The following is a 12,970-nucleotide window of genomic DNA, read 5'->3' on the forward strand; positions in this document are numbered from 1 at the left end:
AAGACGCTTTACAGCGTCTTTAATATCAATATTTCAAAAATCTGCGATCGGATTCATATTTCCCCTCCGCTGGCCTGAGATCCACCAGGAGGACCCACTGAGCTCTCTGGCGGTTCAGGAGCGCCATCTGGTGGCCGATCGGCGCAATCGCCAAACAGGAAGTGCTGTGGAGGTTGTGCTGGTCGGCCATATTACTTCCGGGCACTCGGTTTGGCTCCCGGCACTCTGGCTCATCACAATATATAGCGATCCATTGCCAATAACTCAATAAACAACATGATTTGGACGTATATACCATTATACAACCTGGAAATGGACCGGGTAAATCGACATCCCATAATGGTAAAATTTCTACTCTACGCTGATCGCCCAACGGCGCGCGGAGACTGGGGTGAGTTTTAGCGTGTAAAATTACCGTCTTCGATACTAACTGCTATGATCAACATTTGACCCACATTAGATGATTGGTATAACGCTGCCCACGGAATTATAAACGCCCCCTAGCCCATCCGGTCAACATCAGATGACGTGTAGTAACTTCTAGAAGTACGTCTAGTTGGAATTTTTTATATCGCGCCGATTGCCATAAAACTGTATTGCATCATCAATATAATGCATTTGGGGCTATATATCACGTTCTGGAGAAAGCTGCAGAAAGAGATGAAAACATACTTATACATTAGACCATACTTTAGTATGAATATGTGAATGAAAAAGTTTAACGTTGCTACACAATGAACAATACATATAGGACTTTGAATGGGCCCTAATAATGGCAATGTAGCAATAGAATTTAAAAAGTTATAGCCCTGCAAAGAAGGGGAATTTCTCCATAGACAAATAGAGCCGGCAACCTACGGTTGATAATGAATTTAGCCTTAGGCAATCAAAGTGTTAACACTTTCAGAGCCACCAGGGGGTGTCGTACTTACCTGGCTGAATGCCAGCACCCACTTCAATGATAGCGTTGTGAACGCATAATCTCTGTCTTAAATTATGGCTATGTGTCTAATCTGCCCGTCGCTTATCAATGACTTGTTTGCAGTCAACATTGTCGAAACGGATTGTTTTTTTTTAATCGCTTCATTTCCGTTTTATAGCATTTTGAAAAGCCCTCGTTAGTGTGCAGTAGTTAGTAGTATATCAATACCAGCCATTGGATTACTGTTTTCTAAATTGGGGAGGCTTTAAATCGTCAAGGTAAGAGGATTTTAAGTCATGGTATCCATAAACTTCAATCGGTTCAGATCCTTTGAAGGAATGAGAATATCAACAAACCTGTAGGGAACGTCAGGGTACTGTCCTGCCTCACTTCCAGTGATGAAGCTAAGCTATGCTAACGGAGCGTCTGTTCCCAAAGCTAAATGCACGCACAGAGACAAAAAAGGTATGTATCTTCTTGTCTAACTCCAGGGAAGATGTTAAATAAGCTAATTTCCCAAAATGTTGGAGTTATCCTTTAAATAAAGGTTAAATAAAAAAATATCTAAAAAAGAAAAAAAGAAAAGGAAATTGCAAAGTACCTCATCTTAAAAAAAAATATATTGTAAAATTGGACTGATTGATAAGCAAATAATTAGGACTTGGTCGACGTGATCTTAATCATTGTGCTCAAAAGCCTCGTTTTAGAAAGAACATAAAAAAAGGGTATTTAATTCCATTGCGATAGCACATTAACAACAATGTGAAGGATGCTCTGGTCCTTCTGCACGAAGCAGCACAAAGCAGAACTGCACAAAGCACTTTATCCACGAAAAGTTTTATATATCTACTCTTAGATCTACCAGATCGTGATCTTACCAGTAGAGGTGTAATGTCTAAATCTTACCAGTAGAGGTGTAGTGTCTTCATCTTACCAGTAGAGGTGGTGTCTTAACACATCCCACGCCGGAAAACGGCTTACGACGTGTTTCAAGTTCATGCGAATTCTGCCAATCCACGGCGTACGACGTTATTGAGATCATATTTCATTTTTTCGCCATGTTATTCATAATTCCCTCACGGAGCCTCATCTGATGCAGTGGGAGTAGGGCTGGGCGATATATCGAGTATACTCGATGTATCGCGGCTTGTTCTACGTGAGATGTAGTAAATTACTATATCGTGAACATCGAGTATATGTTGTCACGTCGCGGCTGATATGAGACTTGCTTTAGTGCAGATCGTTCCTCTCATTTCATTATAGACAGACCAGCGCGGACCTTAAATGACATGCAATTGTAATTTCATTACACAGACCAGCGCGGACCTTCAATGACATGCAATGGGCTAACGTTAGCTGCTAAGTTAAACCATAATAGGCTAAGCTAACTAGCGTTAGCTCTTAGCTGCTAGCGTTAGCTCAAAGCAGACTCCACGACACTAGTTCCATTAGTGAGAAAGGGGGGTGGGTTATATTTAGACGCTTGACAACAGAGGTTTAAAGATAACTTCATATTTGTGGCGGCTACGTGGCGTAGTGGGCAAGGCGCTCGCCACGAATGCGGAGACGCTGGGCTCGCCTGTTCGAGCCCAGCGCTCCACATTGCTTTCAGTTTAGCTGGTCGTTCATACTAATACACATTGGCCGTATTAGGGGGTGGGAAACTGATGGGTGGGGATCGGGCGTTGTGGACAGCAACTCGTACAGGTCGGTTGGTGCGCCTGCGCAGTAGAATCAGGAAGTGTCGGGGGCAGCGTGAGCCTCCCACGCGTTACTCCTCGCCACTGAGAGATCGAGCTGCGCAGGTGAAAAGATGCGACTGCTGTTACCTCAAGTACCGGAGGGGACTTGTGCTATGTATGACTTAGTCCACATTGCAGCCGGCTTGTGGGAGGCAAGAAACAGCGTTCGTGACAGGGGAGGGTTGAATTGGATGATACGAAATTGGGATGGGAGAAAATATAGAAAATGGGAGAAAAAGTGGATAAAAAAAAAAAAAAAAAAATCATATTTATTGGTTATTCGTTTCTTGCATCCAGTTTCAATCTCCGTGTGTTCAACTTCCTGTTTACATTCGAGTGTGATATCATCGCCTACGGCAGCTTATACGCTCAAAACGCAAACGCGCGCTCTCTCTCTCTCTCTCTCTCTCTCTCTCTTCAATGATTTAAAGTGGCCAAACGTTACAGTATAAATACTAACTGGATAGTTGATGATATAAACATTTCATTTCATTATCTGAAATATTCTAAAATCATTAAGTCTGCTATAAGCCATTATCCCTTTGTAAGGCTTTGTGTGTGAGGCAAAGTAAAATATATTGTTGGTTTCCTGTTGGTTGTCAGTTTGGCCATGGGTAGGTAGGGAATTTATTTAATTTAATTTTTTTATTTTATTCTTTCCCACGGCGACTATGGATAGGGAATTTCTTTATTTAATTAAAATGTTCACAACAACATGGATGCATGTATTCTGCCAGCATGTTTAATATCCATAATACTAAATGTTTGACTAAGATTTCTATGAAACTCTATTCTAAAAAAATAAAAAAAAAATAAAAAAATCTGATTTTTTTTTTTTATATAATTTTTTTTAAAAACTCATAAAATATATTGGGTCGCACCTAAATCGGCAGGGTCGGTCGGCAACCGGAAACCAACTATTAATTTTGTTAGGCCTGATTATTATTTTCTCACAGTAGTGTGTATATATATATATATATATATATATATATATATATATATATATATATATATATATATATATGTGTGTGTGTGTGTGTTTGGCTAAAGTGGATAGAAAACACAGTACTGTGCAAAAGTCTTAGGCACCCAATAGTTTTTATATAAATTGTCTTAGATGTAAATACATTTTTTTATTAGTGTGTCAGTAGACTACTCTTAGTACATTTTCATAAAAAAAAATTTAAAGCATCTTCATGGTTTAATAATGGAAACATATTTTGCAGTGACTTATTATAATCATCATATTGGCGTGACTGTATGCATCAAAGGGTTAAACGGAAATGGACGAGTCGATCTCGGTGCATCTGGGAAATGCGTCCGGCACTCGCATATTGTTGCGGGACTGTATACACACGTCCGTGTGTAGCGATCGCTGCCATAACGCAATAATCTATACGATTTGGCCGTTTATTATGATTATACAAACCGGAAATGGATTTAGGAGATCGCCGTCAAATAAGTGGGATCTTTTTCCTCCAGTCTCATCGTCGAACGGTAAGAGGACGCTGACGTAATTTTCAGCGCGTTTGTTTATTATTATCCATGCAAACTGCTCTGATCAATATATCACCCATACTACATAAAGCATTTACTGACAATCACGGAATTATAAACGACCCCCCCCCCCCCCCCCGTTCATCCGCGCATGATCAGTCATAACGTTTAGGATCATGTACAGTTGAAATTTTTAATATAGCGTGTATCGGCAACAAACGGCATTTGATAATCTATATATGCGTTTATGCCTATATCTCACGTTCATTACGATGAATTGAAAATGGGGGACCCTGATGTAAACAAGACGAAAGTCTTTCTCTGGTCTGCATCCCCTTAACAATTGTATGTATTGAGCTGTACTGTACTGTACCCATTCTGCAATCTGTTAATAAAGTTTTCAATCAATCAATCAATCAATCTAGGAATTACTGCAGAAAACGATAAAAACATATTTATATTCTAGACGGTATTTTCGTATGAATCTATGAATGAAAAAGTAAAACGTTCCTACATCCTGAACGATAGATAATCGATGTTGAATGGGCCATAGTAATGTCAATTTAGCAATACAATTAAAAAGGTTATAGCCCTGCAAAGAAGGTGAACATCTCCATAGGCTTACAGTGCTGGCAGAGAGTGGTATAAAATGCTCAAATTGCGTGGCAGGGAATGTGTTAATCTAACCAGTAGAGGTGTAGTGTCTTAATCTAACCAGCAGAGGTGCAGTGTGTTAATCTTACCAGTAGAGGTGTAGTGTCTTGGGTTGTGTAGGGGCGTGACGGCGCCCTCCCAGAGGTGTGCCGGTCGGTCATCGCGCCTCCTCCGTCTCCTCCTCTCCAGCAGCTCCTGGTAATCGGCCCAGTTCCTGCACCGCTGCACCTCCTTGTCTCTGTTGATGTCCCAGCGGTGCCGGTCCCTGTCCCGCTGCCTCTGTCTCTCGCCGGAGGACATCTTCACCTCCCGCAGGTTTAGCCTCTGCAGCCAGGGGGCGACGTCGCACGCGCTCACGGACAAGGCCCCCGGCAGCAGCGAAGGGTCCGGGGGGGCCAGGCTGCCGGGCGGGCTTCTCGTGGAGGACCCCAGGTCCGGGAAGAGGATGGAGCCGAAGTCCCAACGCCGGGAACCGGAGGAGGCCCGCCGGGACCGCCCCGGCTCGGGGTCCGGGTCGGCGTGGACGTCCTCCCCCCCCCACCAGCTCCTGCTCCGGCCGCGTTCGGAGGAGGAGGAGGCCCCTGCGGTGTGGTCAGTCTGGACCTCTGACGTCTCACAGGCTGCGAGGTCAGCGGCGGGATCCGGACACTTCTCCTCGTCGTCTCCTCCATCGCCTGGTTTATCCTCCTCCTGCCCGTGTGCTTCTGCACGTCTGTAGACAAGAGCAAGACGTCGGTCTACGGTTCATAGATATTAACAGTCAAAAAATAATTTCAGTTCATTATTTATTCATACATACATTTTCATATTCAGATCTAATTTATTATTATTTGCCTATGATATATTATATCCTTCTACTATTACCCTGCCCAAACATGTACCTCCGCTCCCCCACGCCGCTATGACGCCCGCATTTCCCCAAGGGGATCAATTAAGGAATATCTTATCTTATCTTATATTACTTATCTATATATTACAATAAAAGATCAATCAAAAACAAAGAAAAACACTCAATCTTTCTGTTCCAATCCCCATCGTATTCAAATCTGTCATCTTCTCAAACACATAATGTGATAAGCCCTTAATATATAAGAGGAAGTGATCTCATACCTGGCTAAATGAATTAACGACTGATCATTCTAGCTATTGAGTATTCAAAGGAGGCAGTATCCGTCATCAGTTTAGTCCAGGGGTAGGCAACCCTAGGCACGCGTGCCTGCATAGGCACGCGGGGGCATTTGCATAGGCACAGGGGGCATTTGCATAGGCACAGGGGGCAGCAAAAAAAAAAAAAAAAAAAAAAAAAATGAAATATTATAGTGAAATATTTTGCACTGTTGTCGCATTTATCTGGTTGAAATCCTCCCACAGGTTCTTTTTACTACCACATATTTGATTGAGACCCTTTATTTGTTTATTATTTCAATTATCTGGAAATACATTGCTACATCATTCAGTAACATTTGCAGAGCCTTATAACAAAAACATTATTACGGTCACCATTGTGACCAGTGGGATTAATCAACACATTTTATTATTTATTTTTCTATTTCATTGAACATTGCACATGTTAAAAGCCATTTTTGTTACTCAAAATGTGAGTATTACCAAGTCAACTTGTGTTCTTAAAACAATGATAATAAACATAGTTTTATTAGGTTGAAATTATGTGGTTGTGTACTTATTTTTCTGTTAACTTATTATGGATTGAAAACTGAAAACCTTAATGCACAGTAACTGAACTCAATATTTTTAAGTTCTGGTAACTTATAATTATTATTTCTTTTACAGTGTAGTCTTGCAATCAATCAAAACTTATTTACACGATATACCTCACATTCACCCTCCATTCACATCCTGGTGTTCTCCTGGTGTTCTCCATTAGGCCTGTAGGTGGAGCTATGACAGCACACGTACAGTACACACACCGATGGTGTGTGATGTGTCCAAAAATTTATGGGCAAATGTGAGTGAAATGGTCGCACTGTATGCAGCTGTTTGTCTGCATTGCATCCCCCCCCCCCCCCCTAACTCAGATTTAGGGTTGATACAACCATCATAATATTGTTAATAATAACAATAACAATAATGATGTAATAATGTAAAAATTATCATTAAAAATACCTGATTATGAGAGAAAAAAATGTACGATGCATGGAATATTGTTGAGGCACACTAGTTACAACTATATTTCAAACAGGCACTCCATGTCAAAAAGGTTGCTGACCCCTGGTTTAGTCCATTCTGTGAGTTCTGGTTTGTTTATACTCTCACTGCAGTAATGCAGCCTACCATCAACAGTCCAAACTGTGCTTTGGTGACCCCTAGTGGTAGAACTGTTCTAACCCCAAGCATAACTGAGGAGAGTCTGGTAAAGGTTCCGCGATCCGACATGTATCAATATTTAGCCATATAAGCCAGTATAATCTTGAGACATCCTAAGCATGATTACAAAGGATTTGTATAATGGTAATGTCTGGTTAGGAGCGAGGGAAAATGGATGGATTATCCAATGGGGGGTCCGGGAGGGGGGGGTACGAGCTGGAGCATATGTGTGTAGGTTTTTAGATAACAGGTATTAGGGGTATATCCTATATAAGACAATTAACTAAAATGTGATTTCATTGGATGTGCACTGTCAACTAATGCTTGTATATCTTATCGTGTGTTGTCATGTTTGTTTATGTGTTTGTTTAAAAAATAATAAAAAAATAAAATACAAAAAAAAAGGATTTGTATGAGTATGTTTCAGTGTTCCCCCCCCTGGACGCTGTAGGTGAACCAGGTGTTAGTTGTTAGCATGTTGTAGGTGAACCAGGTGTTAGTTGTTAGCATGTTGTAGGTGAACCAGGTGTTAGTTGTTAGCATGTTGTAGGTGAACCAGGTGTTAGTTGTTAGCATGTTGTAGGTGAACCAGGTGTTAGTTGTTAGCATGTTGTAGGTGAACCAGGTGTTAGTTGTTAGCATGTTGTAGGTGAACCAGGTGTTAGTTGTTAGCATGTTGTAGGTGAACCAGGTGTTAGTTGTTAGCATGTTGTAGGTGAACCAGGTGTTAGTTGTTAGCATGTTGTAGGTGAACCAGGTGTTAGTTGTTAGCATGTTGTAGGTGAACCAGGTGTTAGTTGTTAGCATGTTGTAGGTGAACCAGGTGTTAGTTGTTAGCATGTTGTAGGTGAACCAGGTTAGTGCTCATCCTGAACCAGGTGTCCATACTCACCCTCTTGTTAGGGGGCTGGCGCTGCGTTTTCTCTTCAGCTGTCGAGCTCCTCTGTCGCGGGACTGAGGCAGGTTCAACTTTCTCTCATATGGAGACGGTTCGGAACTGTAGGGAGCCATATAAATCATATTGAGTCAGCTGAAGGCTAATCTAAGTACTACATTAATAGGGGTGTAACAATGCATCGATCCTAAGGTGACGATTCAACTGCATAGATTTGAAAATGTTAGAATAGATTTTTTATAAAAAAAAATTGGTCGATTTTGTTATTGACCTATAGTCCATGATTCACTCCATGTTGAGAGAATCAGTTCCCCCAGCCACATTTGTGTATTCAAATTTTTGGGGGGAATTAACTGATCGAAAATGTATTGAATCGCATCGAATCGAATCGTGATCAAATGAAGAGATTTCATGATGCATTGAATCGTTGCCTGAAGAATCGTAATCAAATTGAAGTTGGGTCAAATATTTACACCACCCCTATACATTAACACTCCTCAGCAAACAAAATAATGCCTCATCTCTAGGGATATTGGCTCGATATTGGCTTTTTTACCGATACCGATATACCGATATTGTCCAACTCTTAATTTCCAATACCGATATCAACCGATACCGATGTATGCAGGGTTCCCCCCCCCCCAAAAAACTGAATAATTTCAGGTAATTAACATTACATATCTCTTGTCGTGTAATTAACACAACATGCATACTTTGACAATGAATAAAATAATAATGTGTTCTTACTTGCTTGCCTGGGTAAATAAAGGTTAAATAAATGTAATAAAAAACCTGTTGAACTGGTTTATTTTTTTTGAAAATAAAAAATATATAGTGGATTACTATTACGACTACAACCACTGCCAATACTACTGATACATCCCTATTGGCAAACTTTATATTTAAAAAAAATATATATATATATATTAATATTATTATTATTATTATTTTTTTATTATATATATTTTTTGGTTCATTATACAACTGTGGCGGGCCGCCACAGTCTAGGTAATTAATGGGAAACCCTGGTATGATTGGGGTTGCGTCTCCATTGCATTTCTTGTAAACTGTCCGGTTGCTAGGCAACCTTTCAAAATGAACACCAACAACTGTGGTACACGATGATACAACGGTGATCCCAGCCAGGTTTGTCCAGGTTCTAAAGACAATGGAGACACTCACTGTGTGCCAGACCGGTCACGGCATGGCTAAACCCTGGCTATTATTTCTAATAATGATAATGTATGTGTATAGTACTTTCAATGCAGGTTGTAACAAGGTACTAGACTTCACAAGTAGTTTAAATTAAGTAAATAAAGTATCAATTAAAAAAGTTATGATAAAATTATATAAAATAAATAAATATAAAATGTATTTAAAAGAATAATAAATAGAAGCACTAGGAACAATGACACGACAACATCAGAACATTGTGACAATAAGGTCGCTTTCACATATAGTTTTGGTGGACTCGGTGCGGTTCTGGTGGTGAAGTTGCAACATTGTTGCATTCTTCATTTGGTTCGTCTGCGTTCACATAGCAATTTGTGAGGCGCACCGAACTTTCTGAACAATGTCACGCGGTCGAAAAGGGCGCTCGTCTATTGGACAGTGGAAATGTGTGTGTGTGGCTGCGAGCCCGTGTGTGCGCGCGCGCGCGTGTGTGTCTGTGTGTGGACTGCGAGCCCTCCAGATCAGCGGAGGCGAGTTTTGACGTGGCATTGATCCATTGTTCTATTGAAGCCCATTACCACCATCCTCTCGCTAAACAACTTGTACACCACGTTGTTTTTATGAGTGCCCACAAGTAGCTGTTTTATTTGGTCTTCTGCCCATATGTGTACAGTGTGCTTGTTTTGCAGTGAATGCCGTTCGCCTCGGTAATAATATAATAAGCTGCGTTTTTTCTTCCTGCACAGTTAGATAGATAGATAGATAGATAGATAGATAGATAGATAGATAGATAGATAGATAGATAGATAGATAGATAGATAGATAGATAGATAGATAGATAGATAGATAGATAGATAGATAGATAGATAGATAGAGAGATAGATAGATAGATAGGTAGATAGAGAGATAGAGAGATGCAGTGTGCTTGTTTTGCAGTGAATGCTGCGAGCAGTGGTAATAATAAGCACTTCCTATATTTGGTCCGATGAAGCGAACCGAGACCTATGTTTTTGGTCGGACCAGAGTTCGTGTGTTTGGTCCGCGGACCGAGTTCGACGCGCATTCACACAAACCCGAAAAACCAGACTATCGAATTCTGGTCCGATAGTCCGGACCAAACAGCCCCTGTGTGAAAGCGACCTTAGACTTCATACACACTGTAGTGTTTCAAACACTAGAGGGCACTACAGGCCACATAGAGTGGGTTTTCTAGGGCTTCCCGACACAAGAGGCCCAGGCGCGTGTTGCTTTTTAACAGCGGAGGAGTGCAAGAATGTGACAATGTGACCGCGGCAGCGCGAGAGAGCGGCAGTGCGGAAATAGGCTGTCTATTGCCATTCTCTAAGACAAACGCTAACCTTAACCAGCTCCTTAACAGCGCCTAAACTTAACCCTTCTAACCTTAACCAACTCCGAAACAATGCCTAACCTTAACCTTAACCATGCCTAACCTTAACCTTAACCATAGAAAGAATATTGCCATTCTCTAAGACAAACTCTAACCTTAACCAGCTCCTTAACAGCGCCTAAACTTAACCCTTCTAACCTTAACCAACTCCGAAACAATGCCTAACCTTAACCTTAACCATAACCATGCCTAACCTTAACCGGCGAATACACGTTAAAAAGAAATAAAAATGTGATGGGATTCGAACTTGTCACCAACGGACCGCAGGACCGCAGGACCACAGGACCACAGCGCTGCCAGGTGAGCTAAGCTTCGAATGAAAATCATGGCGGATTACGGCTACATAATGCCGCAAGCTCTGCCGCTCCGCTCTGCGGCTGCCGCGCCTGCCGCGGGGCGTGTCGCAGCCAATCAGGGAAAACGCGGAAGCACTCGGCAGCACTCCTCCGCTGTTAATAAGCAATAGGCGGCCCAGGCGAAACACAGACCTTTACTGCAAAGAAAATGTGGCAAGATGTTACAAAGCCAGAGCAGATGGAATGTGATCAGAAACGGCAGATTTAACACTGATTACCTTAATGTGCAACAGGTGCGCAGCCTTCCCTGCTCCCAGGTCTAATTAGCCTGACTCAGGGGGGCAGGTGTGTCTAATTAAACCAGCCATCCCCCACAACGCAGTTGTTTGCAAAAGAAATCATAAAAATGTAACCCTTTCACTGCCGCACTACCAAACGGTTAACCCTTTCACTGTGACAATTCAAAGAAGGTTAACCCTTTCACTGCCGGCGACCGTCGGTTGTGTGATAGTAAAGGGTTAACCTTCTGTCGTGTGGCAGTGAAAAGGTTAACACTCCATTATGGTGCACATTCATGAGGCACAAACACTTATCATCATGATGAGTCATGGTAACATGGCCGACGGGGCCAAGCGTGAGCAGAGAGCTGTCAATCAATCAGTCGTTCCTCACTGCTTATTCAGCTGGAAATCCATCCCGACTCACCCTGTGTTTGCATGTTATATCACTGAGTCACCCTGTGTTTGCACGTTATATCACTGAATCACCCTGTGTTTGCATGTTATATCACTGAGTCACCCTGTGTTTGCATGTTATATCACTGACTCGTCCTGTGTTTGCATGTTATATCACTGAGTCACCCTGTGTTTGCATGTTATATCACTGACTCGTCCTGTGTTTGCATGTTATATCACTGAGTCACCCTGTGTTTGCATGTTATATCACTGACTCACCCTGTGTTTGCATGTTATATCACTGACTCGTCCTGTGTTTGCATGTTATATCACTGACTCGTCCTGTGTTTGCATGTTATATCACTGAGTCACCCTGTGTTTGCACGTTATATCACTGAATCACCCTGTGTTTGCATGTTATATCACTGAGTCACCCTGTGTTTGCATGTTATATCACTGACTCATCCTGTGTTTGCATGTTATATCACTGACCCATCCTGTGTTTGCATGTTATATCACTGACTCACCCTGTGTTTGCATGTTATATCACTGACTCACCCTGTGTTTGCATGTTATATCACTGACTCACCCTGTTTGCATGTTATATCACTGAGTCACCCTGTGTTTGCATGTTATATCACTGACTCGTCCTGTGTTTGCATGTTATATCACTGAGTCACCCTGTGTTTGCATGTTATATCACTGACTCGTCCTGTGTTTGCATGTTATATCACTGACTCACCCTGTGTTTGCATGTTATATCACTGACTCGTCCTGTGTTTGCATGTTATATCACTGACCCGTCCTGTGTTTGCATGTTATATCACTGACTCACCCTGTGTTTGCATGTTATATCACTGACTCGTCCTGTGTTTGCATGTTATATCACTGACCCATCCTGTGTTTGCATGTTATATCACTGACTCGTCCTGTGTTTGCATGTTATATCACTGACCCATCCTGTGTTTGCATGTTATATCACTGACTCACCCTGTGTTTGCATGTTATATCACTGACTCATCCTGTGTTTGCATGTTATATCACTGACTCGTCCTGTGTTTGCATGTTATATCACTGACTCACACTGTGTTTGCATGTTATATCACTGACTCGTCCTGTGTTTGCATGTTATATCACTGACTCGTCCTGTGTTTGCATGTTATATCACTGACTCATCCTGTGTTTGCATGTTATATCACTGACCCGTCCTGTGTTTGCATGTTATATCACTGACTCGTCCTGTGTTTGCATGTTATATCACTGACTCGTCCTGTGTTTGCATGTTATATCACTGACTCGTCCTGTGTTTGCATGTTATATCACTGACCCATCCTGTGTTTGCATGTTATATCACTGACTCGTCCTGTGTTTGCATGTTATATCA

General features: G+C 41.7%; 1 protein-coding gene across 1 annotated transcript in view; it reads right to left on the bottom strand.

The window, feature by feature from the left end:
* tsen54 (TSEN54 tRNA splicing endonuclease subunit) overlaps positions 1-12,970 on the bottom strand; it is a 48,531-nt gene that overhangs the window by 20,475 nt on the left and 15,086 nt on the right. Inside the window, exons 7-8 of the mRNA XM_084329801.1 lie at positions 8,033-8,137; positions 4,905-5,527 (exon numbers count right to left, since the gene is read on the bottom strand). Coding sequence (XP_084185927.1) covers positions 4,905-5,527; positions 8,033-8,137 — 728 coding nt within the window. The remainder of the gene's footprint in view (positions 1-4,904; positions 5,528-8,032; positions 8,138-12,970) is intronic.

The sequence above is a fragment of the Notolepis coatsorum genome (genome assembly GCF_963971535.1).
Source record: "Notolepis coatsorum genome assembly, chromosome: 14".
NCBI classification, from domain to species: domain Eukaryota; kingdom Metazoa; phylum Chordata; class Actinopteri; order Aulopiformes; family Paralepididae; genus Notolepis; species Notolepis coatsorum.